The sequence below is a fragment of the Doryrhamphus excisus genome, chromosome 6, assembly GCF_030265055.1.
Source record: "Doryrhamphus excisus isolate RoL2022-K1 chromosome 6, RoL_Dexc_1.0, whole genome shotgun sequence".
NCBI lineage: Eukaryota > Metazoa > Chordata > Actinopteri > Syngnathiformes > Syngnathidae > Doryrhamphus > Doryrhamphus excisus.
Window position 1 is genome coordinate 9,522,404 of NC_080471.1, and position 18,606 is coordinate 9,541,009.

The 18,606-nt window shown below is 41.0% G+C and overlaps 2 protein-coding genes across 2 annotated transcripts; both read right to left on the reverse strand.

Moving 5' to 3' along the window:
* Positions 1-7,278: 7,278 nt before the first annotated feature.
* On the reverse strand, positions 7,279-8,516 carry LOC131131667 (uncharacterized). The gene is made up of 2 exons (XM_058076569.1): positions 8,218-8,516; positions 7,279-8,104 (listed from the first exon to the last, which is right to left on the reverse strand). The coding sequence occupies exons 1-2, from the start codon at positions 8,288-8,290 to the stop codon at positions 7,446-7,448; spliced, it is 732 nt and encodes a 243-aa protein (XP_057932552.1). The 5' UTR covers positions 8,291-8,516; the 3' UTR covers positions 7,279-7,445.
* Positions 8,517-8,675: 159 nt separating this feature from the next.
* On the reverse strand, positions 8,676-12,813 carry LOC131131668 (DNA polymerase III subunit epsilon-like). The gene is made up of 3 exons (XM_058076570.1): positions 12,367-12,813; positions 11,780-11,825; positions 8,676-9,606 (listed from the first exon to the last, which is right to left on the reverse strand). The coding sequence occupies exons 2-3, from the start codon at positions 11,823-11,825 to the stop codon at positions 9,086-9,088; spliced, it is 567 nt and encodes a 188-aa protein (XP_057932553.1). The 5' UTR covers positions 12,367-12,813; the 3' UTR covers positions 8,676-9,085.
* Positions 12,814-18,606: the final 5,793 nt, after the last annotated feature.

Here is an 18,606-nt window from a genome sequence, read left to right on the forward strand (position 1 = left end):
CCTATAAATGTAGTTAGAATGTTGTATTGTTAAACGATGCGAACGTTTCAAATAATGAGGTTTGCGTATATAGACAAACAACCATTCACACTCACATTCATACCTATGGACAATTTGGAGTCACCAATTAATCTAGCATGTTTTTGGAATGTGGGAGGGGCGGGACGGGGCGAACATGCAAATTCCACACAGAGATGTCCGAGAGTGGAATTGAACTCGGGTCTCCTAGCTGTGAGCCCTGTGTGCAGCACATTTGATACAATAAAATAAACACAAATATCTGAATTTCTGCGTTAAAAGCCAATGCATCAAGGTGTGTGCTGATTTAAAACACCCCACAGATGGAGCAGTTTTCATTTGCAAAGTGACAGTTTCTGCAAAGGCTCCATCTGGCTTATGTTTAGTCGAGTCATGGGACCATATATAAGAGAGACTGGTTTCAAGACCTCAGCGCTCTAAGTAGGAGTGTGCAAAGTCAGCAAAACAGTTAAATATGATGGAGGCTAGCCCACTCAGGCATTTCAAAATCTTGCATGCATCCTAAAAACAACAGGCAGCGCAGTGGAGTGAAGCAAGCACAGGCCGTGAGGAAATGAGCATATATAAGACGCTTTCAAGTTGATTGTTATGGGCATAGATATGGCTTCACCTTAGCACCTATGCTTTTTTTCAACCCACCAAAAATGAATCCCGGGAACATTCCCGTGTGGACAGGGGAAGCTAGCTTTGATCACTGAGCTGATATGATTGTCATGACTTTTTCGCTGCACTGTTTGGCTAAGCGATTTTCACGATTTTATGTACTCTTTCCGGGCTGCTGGACGAGTGGTTAGCGTACAGGGCACCCAGCTAGGAGACCGGGGTTCGATTCCCCTCTTGGCCATAAGTGAAGTTCATTCTTCTGACATGAGCATCAAGTTTTTGTGTGTTTGCCTGCTACGATACAAAACACATGTGCTCATAGCATAACCTCAATACATTTTAATGCAAATGTATTTTCAAAATTACAATTTGATATGAATCAATTGTACACCAAGAAATATTTTCTGATGAATATGAAAATTACTTATAAATGTCATCATAGAAGTAATAAAGACATTTTTTCACATTTAGGCTGAATGGCTTCCCGTCTTTTCTTTATATCAAGGACTTCCGCACGGCTTTCCTTCCCGGCTGCCACTTGTAAAACAGCTCCTGCAATACAGTGGCGTCTTCCAGGGCATTGTGGGAATTGTAGGTCTTACGCAGGAAGCGGGACACCAAGAACTTCAGTGAGTGGCTCTGAAGTTGTGAGAAGAGCCTCTTACTCAGCAGCAGGGTGTCCAGAAACCTGTCGACCACCCCCCGGAACTTCCCCAAGAGGTTGAATTCCTGCAGCGCCCTGATTAGCACAGGAGCGTCCAAGCCACAGGCATTGTGGGCCGCCAGGTACACGGGCCCAGGGAGGGAATACAGGAAGTTGATGAATGAGTTGAGAACAGTGACGAGTGGGGCGGTTTGCACAAACTGCCCGTGGCAAAACAGGGTGCCGTTTATCACGGTAAATCCAGTGATGCTGCTGGCCACCCGAGTGATTCGGCAACGGGGGACAGTGTAGGCGTTGAAGACCCTCTCGCCACAGACGGCTGATATCTGGATGATGTCTGGATAATGATGTTGTTCGACTGTGGGGAGTTCAAACACATGCCTGTTTAGCTTTGTTACTTTTGATTGAACAGCTCAGAGACACAGGCAGTGAGGTGATGACAAGGTTTACACAATGTATTTATGTATGTCAATGTCATAAAAACCATACTGATTATGGCCCAGTGTTATGATAAACAGTGTGTTTGTGTGTGTGTGTGTTGTGACTAGAAGGATTATCTAAGCCAGGTCATGATGTCCTTGTTTTAATACTTCATCACATGTGTAGATGTTAGCATCACCTGTGGCTACATCTTGGTCCCATCTACTCCCCAAACATTTCCTCAATTTCCCCAATGAAAGCCTCCTGTACCTTCCCCCCCAACTATTCCCCAGGGGGCGCGCCCCACTATATTGAGAAGCACTGTGTTAAGACGATCAACACATGCTGCAGGCAAAGACAAAGCTCACCAAAACATCAGTAAGCACATCAAGGTTGTCCTCCAGACATGCAATGCACTGTGGGGTGTGTGCTTTTCTGATTGTTTGACAATATTCATTCATTTTCTACCGCGTATCCTCACAAGGGTTGCGGGTGTGCTGGAGCCTATCCCAGCTGTCTTCGGGCGAGAGGACTGGACCCTGGACTGGTCGCCAGCCAATCACAGGGCACATATAGACAAACAACCATTCACACTCACATTCATACCTATGGACAATTTGGAGTCGCCAATTAACCTAGCATGTTTTTGGAATGTGGGAGGAAACCGGAGTACCCGGAGAGAACCCACGCATGCACGGGGAGAACATGCAAACTCCACACAGAGATGGCCGAGGGTGGGTTTATGATTATTAATATACTTTTATTTATACTTTTTTCCTTTCTGAAGACCCACAACCCTGCATTTGCTGTACTATATTCATTCATTCATTCATTCATTTTCTACCGCTTTTCCTCACGAGGGTCGCGGGGGTGCTGGAGCCTATCCCAGCTGTCTTCGGGCGAGAGGCAGGGTACACCCTGGACTGGTGTCCAGCCAATCACAGGGCACATATAGACAAACAACCATTCACACTCACATTCATACCCCATTCATACTCCTAGCTGTGAGGTCTGCGCGCTAACCATATATATATACATATATATATATGTATACTTTAAATAAAAAATAATAAAATAAAAAATGTTTAAATAAAAAAAATTAAAAAAGAAATATCAACAGCAAAAACGTCCACCTTCCAGTCCTTACGGCAACACTTGGGCAAACTCGGCGCAGCGCTTCCTGTATCCGGTAAGTTTAGCCATCAACATAACAACATGCATGGTTAAACACTCTTCACTCAGAAAACTGACTTGCACTTCCATGAAAGCTGTAAGCGTTTTATGTTTCCCAACAGGATTCCTGAGTACTTCCGGATACGTACAGGTCCACGTTTAGTGAGTGCAGGCAATCTGCAGCCCATATAAGGAAGTCCCGATCGCATTGACGTCGGTAGAAAAAAAACTCTGTAAAACCGAGCCTGCACAGCCATGCCAAACTTCTTTCAGGGCTCACTTCCAAATGTGCAAACATCATTATCTGATGCTTAAATATGTAGTAAAACATTTAAAATATATAGTTAGAAATATTTAGGAGATTATGATGACAAAAATCTCATACTTAGTCCAGTTGTCTCCAGATCAAAGAAAACCACCGGGTAAGACATCTGCACAAACACACACAACCAAAAAACAGTTTCAGAACACAAAGGATTTTTACAAAAGGAAAAACTGTAAGGAGGCAGCTGCACAAACACACAAATTTAAAAAAGCATATGAAAAAAAAAACAATAATACAAAAAATAACACACTGTAAGAAGACATCTGCACACCCAAATGAGCAGCCATACCAACAGAGGTGAGAATGCTACATAGTTAGCTTTGTAGCTTGTTTACTTCCAAATGTTTGTTACCTAACTGGAATGTTGAAAACCCTATGTTCAGTCTGAAATGTTGACACTATGATTACACTATCATTATTAATATCACATTTCGAGTATGGGACACAGCCTTTTCATTGCAACCATGTGACAAATAGTTCCATTTACTTGGAACATATGTCATTATTTAAGGGGCTTTGCACTATTTCTATTTATTTATTATTGACTGGACTGAAGGCTAAGACTTCTGTTTTTTCATTGTTCTGTTTGTATAGATCAGAGGTAGGGAACCTATGGCTCGGGAGCCAGGTAGGGCTCTTTTGATGACTGTATCTGGCTCTCAAGCATTTCTTACCACAATAAAAATGCATTTTTGCTAACATTTTAAAGTAAACATCACAGAAATGACTGTTAAAAATAATATTCAAAATCAAAACTTTCTTATGCATTTTAATCCGTCCATCTATTTTCTACTGCAATACGGCCGACCATATCCATCTTTCTTGATGATATTTTCCAGGTCAAACACCAAAACTCGATTATTACTGGGTAATGCGGTAGTCTACCTCGGTCATTGAGATGTCAACATGTAAATATAAACTTTCCTCCTTTAGTCAAATAGCTAAAGCTGCAGAACCAAGCCTTCTGGTGAAGATGGCCAAAAGAATGAAATACGTGTACTGAATACGGTTCAAAACCATGCAGCAGCAGAAGTTGCATTAATGGCAGCAAGTATTTGATTTATTATTAGACACTGCGCTGCTCACGAAAGTATGCTGGCCACACCCCATTGGCGTGGGGTCGTGTGCCTGGTCTACATAATTAGAGTCCATTATATCTAAAACTGTTGGTCTTACATAAAAATGCACACATTTTATTGCATTCAAAATGTATATGGCTCTCACAGATACACATTTTAAAATATCTGGCCTTCATGGCTCTCTTAGCCAAAAAGGTTCCCGACCCCTGGTATAGATAGATATATGGATGTTTATTGTCCTTGCACACAGTATACAACGAAACATACTTTGGTGGCTCCACTTCCATTTGTAGCAACATTAACACATGTTAAAACTTTATTGTTTCAAATGTAACTTTCATTCATTCATTCCTTTTCTACCACTTATCTTCACGAGGGTCACGGGGGGTGCTGGAGCCTACCCAGCTGTCTTCGGGCGAGAGGCGGGGTACACCCTGGACTGGTCGCCAGCCAATCAAAAACATGCTAGGTTAATTGGTGACTCCAAATTGTCCATAGGTATGAATGTGAGTGTGAATGGTTGTTTGTCTATATGTGCCCTGTGATTGGCTGGCGACCAGTCCAGAGTGTAAAGACAGCTGGGATAGGCTCCAACACCCCACGTGACCCTCATGAGGATAAGTGGTAGAAAGTGAATGAATGCATAATGCAAGTGTCGTAATCTTACCCCGATAAATATGCTGGAGATTTAAAGCAGTTCCACGTAAAAACTGATGATCCTAATCCAGGAAGGATGATCGTGATTGCACGCTGGTCAACAACCCCCTCTGAATGTCCTTTAAAGTTGCACCTCAGATCAGAGTGAAAACTGCATCAATGGCAAACTTCAGTTCATTTGGATTCCTTTCCTTCCTGTTCGTTTACGCCGTTTGAGGTTGTAACAAATATATAGTCTACGCTCTTCTGACAGAAAGAAAGTTCTTTTCTTTTCTGCTCAGCAGACAATGTCGTTGTGTAAGTCCAGAAGGCCTTGACAGTCAAAAGTTTTCTATTATGCTGTTTGGACCCAGGGGAGTGTCTCAAAACCTGCTTCATCCAATCGTGGGCGCTCACGTTGCTTCTCTAACGTCATCTCTCCACCTCACGTTGAATTACCTCATCCCGCCCTCAAGTGAACTCTTCTCAGTAAATAATAAAATAATAAAATGCTGCTTGTGTAAAAATTGTGAAAATAAAAAAAAAACAGCCTACAGCTCCTTCGTATATGGTGGGTTTTGTCTTTTTGCTAAACTTCCTTTCTCAGTGAGTCGCTGCAACTTCCTGTTTCATTTTCTTACAATACAGATGAATATCAGTGTTTTGCAAGGGATACTATTCTTCACATCGACTATATTCCCTCACGATGTTGAATAATTGGAAGCATGTATAACATATGTAAACATGTATATATTTTTCCAAGAGCCAACATGTACTATTATGTCCTCTTGACTGTTTTTATTTGAATATTGTTATACAGAACCCAAAAGGTAAAGAATGCAAGTCTCCCTTACGTCTGTCTATTTCAAATAAACAAGATTGCAGTGATAACATGACCTTTACGAGCGCAATACATCACAGTCAACCGAGTCAGGATGTTCTACCTGGAGAAGCAAAGAGGACTCGTTGAGATATCGAAAACTCCCCTTCCCTTGACCTGAGGGGTATGGGAGTATAAGGACGATTCATAATAGGAAGAGGGCAGACATTTTCCAGAGGAACCAGGAGCAGAGGGGATGTCACTGTTTTTAGGGAGTTGAACACCATGAGGTGTATCGGTTGTAACGCGGCACTTATTGCGCAATGCAACAACACATGCTTTGAGTAGCATCATCTACTCCCGGATGGAGTGGAAGATCCATGACAAGGTCAACTTAAAGTAGCAAAAACCAGTGAAATTAATGTTAATGTACGTTAGTAACATAACTTTAACTGTGTGGATGGATATGTATTCATTCATTTTCAATTGCTTATCCTCACGAGGGTCACGGGGGGTGCTGGAGCCTATCCCAGCTGTCTTCGGGCGAGAGGTGGGGTACACCCTGGACTGGTCGCCAGCGAATCACAGGGCACATATAGACAAACAACCATTCACACTCACATTCATACCTATGGACAATTTGGAGTCGCCAATTAACCTAGCATGTTTTTGGAATGTGGGAGGAAACCGGAGTACCCGGGGAAAACCCATGCATGCACGGGGAGAACATGCAAACTCCACACAGAGATGGCCGAGGGTGGAATTGAACTCGGGTCTCCTAGCTGTGAGGCCTGTGTGCTAACCACTTGCCCTCCATGTGGACGGATAACTTTTTCTTAAAGTAGACTTTTCTGACCTATAAATGTAGTTAAAATGTTGTATTGTTAAACGATGAGAACGTTTCAGATAATGAGGTTTGCGTATTTGGAAGTGAGCTAAAAGAAGGCTTCCTGTGACATCATAGGTTCTTTATATGGTCTTTCCTGGGTACAAGCTATCAGCTGTACAAGCTGAGTATGACGGGTATGACGTAAGAAGGCTCCCTGTGACATCACAGGTTCCTTATATGGTCTTTCCTGGGTACAAGCTATCAGCTGTACAAGCTGAGTATGACCAATCACAGCGGAGTGGGTGTGCCCAGAGGCGAGGGTGTGGGTGGAATAAATTTAAACAGACCGTTTTGGAAATTCAAGGAAATTCAGCTGGAATAGGTGCTGATTCTGGAAGATCTAGAAAGCTTTCTGTGTGGGTTGTCATGTGTAGTTGCTCTGTAGGATTTCCCTTTAATTATGACTACTGTTGAATGTGTGTCAGTTTGTTACGATGGTAATGCGACTTCATAAAGGGTTTATTGAGAGTAATGTGTTCCATAAGAGAAGTTGTCATTTAGTCTTAGTAAAGTATGAAATACAGCTTGTCTTTTGTCATGTAGGTATTTATATATTAAATCAAAAGGTCCCTTTTCATCTATTTGATGGTACCACCAAGCTTAGAATCTGCTAATAACAAAAGTGCATAATGCGTTCAATAGTAAAGCCTTTAAATATTTATTTGGTAATAAAAAGTTAATTGAACAATGTAGGTACTTCTGAATATGAGAGTTCAGAAGTTGAAATAAAAACATGTGGTGGACAGTGAGCAAGCTAGAGACAAAACGGTTTTAAAAAAATGTAAATAATTCAAATATTAAGGTGTGTCTTGTGCCACAACTCTGTCCTCCACTGGCTGTTTCACATGCTGCCACAGGAGGCGCTGTCCAGGCAGTAGACCGGACCCTTTGTGAGCGGTGGCCACCTCTGGGGTGGTCTCCTGTGTGACACTCAGACTGAATAAATGGCGGCTGACCACCTCAGGTGAGGGATGGAGCACATGGTAGAGCCTCTGTAAGGCCCGAACGTCCTCCAAAGCATCATGGGCCTTGTAGTCCATGCCCAGGATCTCCCTGACCAGGTGCTCCTGTTTGAAGCTCCGCAGGCCACACTCCTTCAGCACCTCCCGGGCCAGCGGCAGGGTGTCCACACATCCCGAGATGGACGACTCGAACGAAGCTCTGAGGCCCGTCTCATCGAGCGCTCGGGCCAGCGGGCGGCAGTCGAAGCGGCGGATGTTGTGTCCCACCAGGAGAGGGCGTCCGAGCGCTTGGAGGAATGTGATGAAGGACACCAGCACCTCCCGCAAGGTCTTGGTGAGGACGGGCCGTCGGTGGAGGTAGAGTTTCTGTCGGCGCACCCTGAAGCCCGTCACCCTTGCGGCGCCTGGCTCCATTGGACAGCGGGGGACGGTGTACAGGTTCAGACAGCGAACGCCGCTCACCGCAGCCAACTGGACCATCTCGCATCTCTGGCCTGGTGACAAACACACACAACTTAGCAGGTGTAACCAGTTCTCTTGTTTCTTTTTGTTGTTGTGCGGTTCAAATATATTTAACATTAACAACAAAAGTAAATATAAAACTTACTGAGTCCATTTGTCTCCAAGTCGAAGAAAACCAACGCCAACTGAGACAGGTCCTCTGCTTCCGACGTTTGCATCTCGCTTTATACTCGTCCCCAAGCCTTAAACCTAAACGTTTAAAACTTGTACGTCGAATAAACAAGAAAGTAAAAGCCAATTCGAGAAACGCACCTTGTACTTGGTAGTAGTTGAGAGCATAACAGCATTAAAATCTAACAAAAACAAACTGCCGCCACCATTTAAAACACCGGAAAAGGTTCTTCTTCGTGGGTGTTGAACTTAACTACAAATGGTTCGCCCTCTAGCGGTAGCCGAATGAAGTTCACACAGCAACTTATAAACTTACCGTCCTTGCATATTTTGATTGCTAAAATACAAAAGACAGACGCTCATAGACTAAAAATTATTACATTTTAATGAAAATATATATTTTTAAAATGACAATTTTAAATGAATCACAATTGGACTGCTGGTAGAAAGAAAGTTTGTTGTGATAATGACTGCATGATATTATTTGTGTACATATGTTAAAAAAATTGACAATTATTTTAGCAAAGTTGAGGTGTACATATATATATATTTTTAGAATTTCAGCATCACATTAGGTCACAGACACAAGTTTGTTTGTTTTTCTTTTTTATTACCCAAGTCTGCACCAAAATGTAGTGGCTTCTCTACCACAGCAGCACTCTCGATTAAAAACATTGGCTCCTTGGTGGAGGTAACAAAACATATGAGTAGAAAAGGTGTTAGAAGTGGTTATTAAAATACCATGATGGATATGAAAGTGACTTTCCATACTGCAATAAATCTGATAATAGAAGTGATTAAAATGTTTCACAGGTCAGCGATATGGCTTCCTGTCTTTTTGTCTATATCAAGGACTTCCACACCGCATTCCTGCCTGGCTGCCATTTGTGAAAGAGCTCCTGCAGCATTTTGGCATCTTCCAGGGCATTGTGGGCGTTGTAGGTCTTCTCCAGGAAGCGCTCCACCAGGTACTTCTGGGAGTAGCTGTAAAATCTCGGGAAGAGCCTCTTGCTCAGCAGGAAGGTGTCCAGAAAATTGGAGACCACCTTCTGGAACTCCTCCAGAAGGGAGAACTCCCGCAGCACCCTGTTGATCACAGGGGCATCAAAGCGATCAGCGTTGTGGGCCGCCAGGTACACAGTCCCAGAGAAGGAGCGCAGAAAGTCGATAAGAGAGGTGAGAGCGTTGCGGAGTGGGACGGTGCGCACGAATTCCCCACGGAGGAACAGAGCGCCATCCACCACGGAAAACCCTGTGATCCTGCTGGCCTCCTTGGTGATGGCGCGGCGGGGAACGGTGTAGGCGTTGAAGTCTCTCTCGCCACAAACGGCTGATATCTGGATGATGTCACACACCTGGGTGTCTAGCGGGAGGCCAAAAACACGCCTGTTAGCTTCATTTATGACTTGAAACACAATTCAAAAAGACTACATTGATACAGAAGGTTGTTTTCAGCTTTTCTCTTTAACTCTCTTTAATTCAGTTGACTTGAATTTGTAGTAGTGAACATCCTTTCATCAACAGGAAGTGGCAAAAAATGACATGTTATTTCATTTTGTTGATGAATTATTGTATTTACGGCGATCACACAAGCTGCAGGCAAAGACAAAGCTCACTGACTGAGCTTCTATGAAGTCCAAACCAAAACATTGGCGAGCACATCAAGGTTGTTTCAAAGCAGAAGTCTAAACAACAACAGGGTTGAACACCACGTGCAGCCACTTTGTCACCAGCACAAAAGGTCAACAGTGAAAAGAATGCGTGATGTAAGATAAACATACAAAACCTATTATGGAAAGATATATGAGAACATGTGAATGTTCATGTTCATGAACATGTGAATTTCCTGATCAAATACTTGTCAGAGGCTGCACGGCCGTGGTTAGCGCGCAGACCTCACAGCTAGGAGACCAGGGTTTAATTCCACCCTCGGCCATCTCTGTGTGGAGTTTGCATGTTCTCCCCGTGCTCCCTGTCCGGGTACTCCTGTTTCCTCCCACATTCCAAAAACATGCTAGGTTAATTGGCGACTCCAAATTGTCCATAGGTATGAATGTGAGTGTGAATGGTTGTTTGTCTATATGTGCCCTGTGATTGGCTGGCGACCAGTCCAGGGTGTACCCCGCCTCTCGCCTAGGCTCCAGCACCCCCCGCAACCCTCGTGAGGATAAGCGGTAGAAAATGAATGAATGAATGAATACTCATCAGAAACCTAAGAGTGCACTGAGTAGGATCATGGTGCCTGCCAGTTTGCCAGCATGTTGCCAATAATACAATGCTGAAGAATCATTTATTCGATACCATGGCTGTTTACAGATTGTGTAGATTGTGTCATTAACTCCAGACTAATATTATTTTTCAAAATCAGACAATAAAATGCACAGAAATATCATGCGGTGGCACTGCAGCACAAGCCTCATCCTGAAGGGGGTGGGAAGGCTCTTTTTTTTTTTTTACAGCAGCACCAGCTGGAGAGCAGCAATTCCAATGCAGGGTGGATGGAGGATTATATATCCAAGCTCACCAGAAGGTGATCAGACTTTTACAACAAGTATGAGAACCTTCCATGGATAAAGACTAATTCATATACAAATACAATTTAAGATCACAATCAGTTAATAAAAAAGGAATATGACCTAGATGTCCGTATAATGGCTCTATTTTATAGTTTCTAGAGTACAATGATGACTTTGTAGATATTTCATTCATTTTAGTGGCCAATTCAACAAAACCAACTGATATAACATAACATGACATAACAGTAGCCATCATGGTTTTATACCTAGTATGGAGTTTCATCTGATTGTGCTGCTGTCTGATTGGTCCTGACTAAATGGGATTGGCTAATATTCCGGATGTCATGTGACTGGCTCACACTTGGATAGATGCCACTCTGGACTTTTTGACTCCTGACAGGAAATGAAAGTGGAACAAACACATTTGTGCATCCCCGCTAGAGTGGACTGGTGAAAAAAAAACATGAACAAAACAGCAAAACAATACAAAACACAATTTGTCCAATTCCATATCAACCTTCAGCAACAACTAGAATGTGTGTTATTAGCCACACTTTGACAGACAGGAAATAAAAAAAACCCTGCCATTTTGTTATTTCCCTTAATGTGACCTCAGTGGGAAGACGTTAACGTTTCATGCAGATGGTTAAAGTAAACGCAACAACTAGAGAAAGGTTACTTAGGTACAAATAAGGTAGTTTCCAATTATTCCATCACTACAATCATAATTCATGAGTTCGTTTAAAGAAGACATTCAAAATAATATAATATTATAAACAATAATTCATGTTCAATTAGAATTATTTATACAAATGGAATATTACTCATTTTAAAAACATTTACATATTTTGAGCCATGACAATTTAACTAAATTAAAACAGAACTATTAAACTCAATGCAAAAAAAAATTGTAATCATTTTCATATACATTTATGTTGAATATATATATTTATGTTTTCTAATGTGTATATTTAATTTACTAATGTGTATTGAATAGAATGATGATTTTAAGCTTCTTACCCAATCCAGTTGTCTCCAGATCAAAGAAAACCACCGTGTAAGACATCTGCACAAACACAGCATCAGTCAAAATATATTTGCACAAACACACAAATCATTTAGTAAATATCGCACTCACAAATTATAAAAAATAAAAAAAAACAAATAAAATAAATACATTCAAAAATAACACTAATAAAACACAATTAATAAAAATATATAATAAAAAATAATGAAAAAACTAATTTAAAACAAAGCATCTGCAACATGACATATGTACACAAAGCTGAAATTATTTTGAAAAATGCGCAAATTAAAAAAAGTAATTAAACAAACTTCACAAACTCCAATAAACACTAAAAAACACAAATAAACAATAACTTGTTTAAAAAATAACACAGTGCGAGAGGACATTTTAGCAAACACATAAATAATAATTTTTTAAAAATACACGTATCCAACACCCAAATAAAAATCCCTGAAAGACATCTACACAAACACACAATAATAAAACGAGACAAATGTGAATAAAAAAACACACCGTGTATGAAGACAATAAATGACAAAAAATCTACAATAGATAAAAGTAAATTAAAGTGTGTACTCACCGTCAAGTCTTTGCACTGACACTGAAGTCGACGTGAAGTCCGAACTTTTATACGCCAACAGTCGCCCTGCTCATAAGTCTACTTTCACTTATGTGGAACAGAATGTTTCCGAATGTTTGGCTACACATCCGCACTCGCCTGTTGTTTTCTCTTTCCACAGGACTCTTCTCCGTTATTCGGTGGTTCGTTTCGCTTTGTCGCGGTGACCGATGGGAAATGAAGTCATTCGCTGCTGTGTCGCAGCTGCATTTTAGCCACCACCCTGGACACGGCTAGCATTAGGGTACACCGGCAACAACGGCTGACGTTTACGTAACCTTCACTTATCTAATAAACACAACATATTACACCGATTTATTATAAAATAACACGAAGAAACAGCATTTACTCATACTATGAGCGGAAGAAGGGGTCTATTCAAATATCGATATCATCGATAATAAAGGCATACTCAGTACAGGATCGACCCAAGTGTGATTAGCATGAAAAAAGGAACCTGCACACATATACCGTGCCAGCTAACATACACACATACAAAATAATACACACATTACAGCATCAACAACAATATAAAATGAATGTCTTGATGTCGTAACACTGATCATGTGGTAACATTTTTTGTCCTCCCATTGTTAGTCCAGAGTGCACAGAGTGCAAGGACTTGGATATTTTTCTTGGAAGGAGGGAAAATGAAAGAAGACAAAAAAACGGGAGGAGGCGAGTAAATGAAAGGAAAACCTGGAGGCGCAGAAAGAAATGTGAAGGCTTATTTGGACACATAGAAAAGCAAGGGGTGGGTCCAATCATACAAGAATTGCTGTGCTAGTATAGTGTTTCGCCAGAAGAGGGCGACAAATAAGCATTATGCAAATGGTAAAAAAAAACATTCATTTTCAAGCGAGAAAAATAAATATGGAATTACAAACAAATGTGGAGATTTAAAAAAATGTTCTGCTAGATAGCTCATGTGTCGTGATGGAGTGGAGTATTTTGATGTTGGAAGCAGCTGATGAAAGAACCATTCACACTCATATTCATACCTATGGACAATTTGGAGTCGCCAATTAACCTAGTATGTTTTTGGAATTGCTACCGAAATAGCTCCATCTATTATTAAATTACCAAGGCTGTCAAAATAACACCTTAACAGCGGTTTCACTGTTATTTTGTCGTAATTAATCTTGTGCATCTTGGCTACTGTATAGTATATAGGCACAGTATGGTCTCCACAGTCACACTGAACTTCTCTCCAACTCAAACCATGTCTCCATACCATTCTGGGGGGGACTATTATTTCTTTATTCTCGAGATGCATTCATGGACACGCCGACCTCCAACTATCATGACATCATCTTTATTATGTGTGTGATATAAATAAACAAAAAAGTAATACAAGAGTATTCTTATCAGCATTTATGTATGCTTGGAAATCCCAGAAAAGCCACTCAAAGCGTGAATTCAACTTACGGCTTCTTGGACTGCAACCCTTCATTGCTCATAATTAGACACTTGACACAAGTGTGATTCAAATGCTCTACTGCCATTAAAGAGACGTTCGGGTCCTTTGGAGCTGTTAATTCATACAAATATATACAATGTTGTTAATAAAATACAGTTAAAAATTGCCATATATTACAGACAGTAGGAAATTGTGATTAATCAATTCATATGAAAACAGATTAATCTGATTAAAATGTTTATCATTTGACATTGTTAAAAATACCCTTCTATAGTGCAATAAATGGGGAAAAAATCTTTTCTCTATATCATGGAACACCACACGGCGTTCCTGTCAGGCTGCCATTTGTTAAAGAGATCCTGCAGCATGATGGCGTCTTCCTGGGCGTTGTGGGCATCGAAGTTCCTCTTCAGGAAGAAGTGCACCAAGTTCTTGAGGGAGTAGCTGTCGATGTCTGGGAAGAGTTTCTTACTCAGCAACAAGGTGTCCACAAAACCGGAGACCACCCTCTGGAACTCCTCCAGGAGGGAGAACTCCCGCAGCACCCTGATGAGCACGGGGGTGTCAAAGCGGTCAGTGTTGTGGGCCGCCAGGTACACGGGCCCACAGAAAGAACGCAGGAAGTGGATTAAAGAGGCGAGAGCGTTGCCGAGTGGTACAGTGGGCATAACATGCCCACGGTGGAAGAGAGCGCCGTCCACCATGGCGAACCCTGTGATCTTGCTGGCCGCCTCAGTGATGTCGCAGCGGGGTATGGTGTAGGCGTTGAAGACCCTCTGGCCACAGACGGCTGATACCTGGATGATGTCACACGCTTGGGTGTCTGCCGGTAGACAAAAGACACGCCTGTTAGCTTCACTATCATCTGATTGTATCACGTTGTGTTGTTTTGTCATGGTTTATTACTTGTCAAGTTACATGAAGGAACATCACATGGGTACAATAGCACAAGTTGTTGTACCTGAAAAGGAGTAGGAAGAAGCAAATCTTATTTAATCCTACGCCTGCATCAAGTCTGTGTGAGTTGTGGCTTTCATTTCAGTCGCGATGATGTCATCTGTAACATTTGTCCAGTTCATGTCTTTGACATTCATTTAACTTGAGGTCGATTTTGAAGTTGGCGCTCCAATTGCCTTGAATTTCCCCTTGTTTCCTTAAGTTGCGTGCTTTCGTAGAGATGCCGGCGTTGCTTTTTGTCGGGTGCTATTTATTTCCAATATGTGTTGTGTATAAAACAAACACAATGTAAAATATAACCTCTAACAACGTTGCATGGTTTGACGTAGATGCTGATGATAACATGTAATACCCAAACTTCTTTTCTCTGCGCATTGATACACATACTTATGCTAGTTCTGTCAACAACAACAGCAGCGACGACACTTAAGATGGCCGCTCTCCTTGGGATGGCTGTGTCTTCCAGCACAAGACGTGTGCTCCAGTCCTCAGGTAAAAAATGATGACGCCAAACGAGCATCTTGTTGAGTCTTTGTAGCAAAGTTGAAAGGTACGTATCCAATCAGCGAGGTGTCGTGTTAGTTGGTTAATATCAATGCGCCGTAGGAAAGAAGTTTCGGTAGTATTTTAAATCATCAAAACACGGCAAGATACTGCAAAATACTGCATGTTATCATGCATCAGCAAAAATGTGTTAAAACGTTTTCAATTTCCAAATTAAATGATGTCATTTAATGCAATTATGTATATGTATAATTGCATTAATTGCATGTATATGTATATATACACATCTACATTTTTTCCAATTTATATATTAAATACAAGGCAAAAAAGGGAGGGGGGGGGGGATATATTATGATGATACACCAAATTCTCTTACCCAATCCAGTTGTCTCCAAATCAAAGAAAACCATAGTGTAAGACATCTGCACAAACACACACATTGAAATACACAAAAAAAACACAGTAAGAAACAGAAATAATACAAACAACTCTGGAAGAAGACATTTACACAAATACAAAATTAGTAATAAACACAAAAATACACTAACAAGACACTTGAACATGCACAAATAACCTTTTGAAAGATGACATTTACACACACAAATGACAAAACATTTGCACAAACTCAAAACGAAAAAGTACAAATAAAAATCAAAGGCGCTGGCTCAAATACAATAAAAAACAGACATCTGCACAAACACGACAGCACAACAAAATAAAAACCCCAAATTAAAAACACTGTGTTAGGAGACAAAGGAGGTATTCTGCACAGCCAGTTTCTGGCTAGTGAGCTGTGTTGAGTGAAAAGCCGGACTTGTGTGTTCAGCGAAGGTAGCTGTCTTTTAAAAGAGATGTATCACCATGGTAACTTAGGCTAAGAAGGGACCGGCTTATGTCCAGCCTTTCATCTGAAAAGTGCCACTGTTTCACTGTTGAACTAATTTGGATATGGCGTCACTATTTTAGATTCTCCAAGGTTCCCGAGGGGACGTGGCGTGAAAAAATAAAATAAAATAAAAAAAGGAATAAACACTCTAATGGATCAATCAACTGCATTAAACTGCATTATTATTTTTATTACAATAAATGAAGTCGCCACAAAACATATCAGACGCAAAACACTGCCATCTAGTGGTCACAACGAATACAGCAGTTTTCATGAAACTATTACATCAAAAACAAAAGTTCTACCTCTAATGTGTGGCTAACTGTTAAAATGTCAAAGTTATACAATGTTGAGCGTTGACAAATGAAAAGACTGGTAGGATATTTGATTTACAATAATCATTTCTCACTGTATTGGTGGCGACAGTGTTGCTTTTAGCAGTCGTAAGCTTTTGGGAACTCCTTAACGCTCCATAATAATTCGCAGCTCATCTTTTATAAAATACACTGGGTGGGATAGTTTTACTTTTCAGCGGAAGTGAAATAATATGACAAAGTAAATTCATTTTCCAGCACAAATGCTGGCTTGGTTGAGCCACTAAAAGGTGTTGCTGTCCTACATGATAATGCTAATGACGTAATATATATATTACGTAGACGTAACGTGTACTCACCGTCTTTGCAGTGACGCTAGCAAATCCTAACTTTGATAAGCCAACACTCCACCTGCTGACAAATCAACTTTGGTGTCAGAATGTTTGGCGACACATCCAGTTACACGCCTGTTTTCCTCTTTCAACTGGACTTTTTTACGATATTCACTTTATTTGTCTTTGTCGCGGTGACCGATGGGAAATGAAATCATATACTGCCGTTGGCGTATATGCATTTTAGCCACGACCCCGAACAAAACATTAGGTACACTGATACAATCCAATGACGCTTACATAAAACGTATTTTGACTGACTAGCATATGCTGTGAAAACACCCCACTACACCGGTTTTCAATTAAAAAACAAACAAACACAAATACATTGGCCAGCAACTCACCTGCCGTAAGGAATTATCCAATATCACTTTTTAAAGAATTTACATTTATTAATCATTTTCTGGAAATATTACGTCATTGTCGAGTGTCCGTGGTGGCAGAGCAATGTTAATATTCGTCCGTGTGGCAACACGTACCTGATTGCCATGTTCCTCCAATAGACTTTGTGATGCACGTGAGAGGTCGTGGTGACATTTTGTAACATTTTTGGTTCGTTGTGTGCCGCAACATTTTTCCAATGTAAAAAACGTGCCGTGGCTAAAAAAATACACTGATAGATTACCTGAAGGCTGCTATCAAAGCAACCTGGCCTTCCATTACACCTGAGCAGTGCCGCAGGAAGATTGCCTGTGCCAAAAGGAGGCCCAAACAAATATGGAGCACATGGAAATTAACATACTTTCATGATATTGTAATGTTTTATAGATGTACTGTATTTATTTCCTTTTTCTGTGCATTATAATGAAAAAAAATAGTTTAATATGAGCTAGCTGACAATGCTAACCTCTAACAAGGTTTATTCTTTGATATACTGTACATGGCGTGATCACACATCAACAAGTACATTAATGGTAACTTTTAATACTTAGTAGTATCTAACATAGTATCTAACATCTCACTAGGGTCGCAGGTATACCGGAGTTTATCCCAGCTGTCTTCGGGCAAGAGGCGGGGTACACCCTGGACTGGTGGCCAGCCAACCACAGGGCACATATAGACAAACAACCATTCACACTCACATTCATATATATGGACAATTTGCTCTAGTTGCTTGGAGATAAACGGAAGGTTTGGTATTGGTCGATAGTTATTTAGAACATGCAGATCAAGACCGGGTTTCTTTTGGAGTGACTGAGGCCGGTAGACAAGGTGTGAACAATTTGGGTGATAAGAGGGGAGAGTGTTGGTAAACACTCCTTAACTAAGGCGGTTGGCAAGGGGTCTAATTGGTGTCTAAGTGGATGACTTGGAGGACCGGATCAGGTCAATCATCTGTTGACACAATAGCTGTGGGAGCTAAGTGGAGTGGAGGAGTGCACAAGTATTCAAATTACCTTATGATGCAAAAAATGAAGATATTGTTGACATTGTGATAGGGATGAAAAATGTGAGGTTGAGGATTCAGTAGTTTGGAGAGTAAGGTTCTTGTATTATTTCCGTCACGGTGGAAAATGTTGGCTTCATAGGTGGATTTGGCAGAATTAAGAGGATTTGTAGGTAACGGTGTGATCTAAGTACATTCGGAGATGTACAGGGAGACCGTGGAGGCGTTCCAGGCAGCGAATGTATCCAAACAACCATGATGAATGTCCCCAATCATGTTTTTATCAAGACAAATTGCACCTTAAACACAACTGTGTGGCACAGATGAGAGACACATTTTAA

What these genes read in the sequence shown, in the direction of transcription:
- LOC131131667 (XM_058076569.1), bottom strand. Translation starts at nt 8,290, where the DNA reads ATGCAAACGTCGGAAGCAGAGGACCTGTCTCAGTTGGCGTTGGTTTTC. An exon ending in CTTGGAGACAAATGGACTCA is followed by an intron (nt 8,105 to 8,217) that starts GTAAGTTTTATA and finishes GTTTGTCACCAG; the next exon opens with GCCAGAGATGCGAGATGGTC.
- LOC131131668 (XM_058076570.1), bottom strand. Translation starts at nt 11,825, where the DNA reads ATGTCTTACACGGTGGTTTTCTTTGATCTGGAGACAACTGGATTGG. An exon ending in TCTGGAGACAACTGGATTGG is followed by an intron (nt 9,607 to 11,779) that starts GTAAGAAGCTTA and finishes GCCTCCCGCTAG; the next exon opens with ACACCCAGGTGTGTGACATC.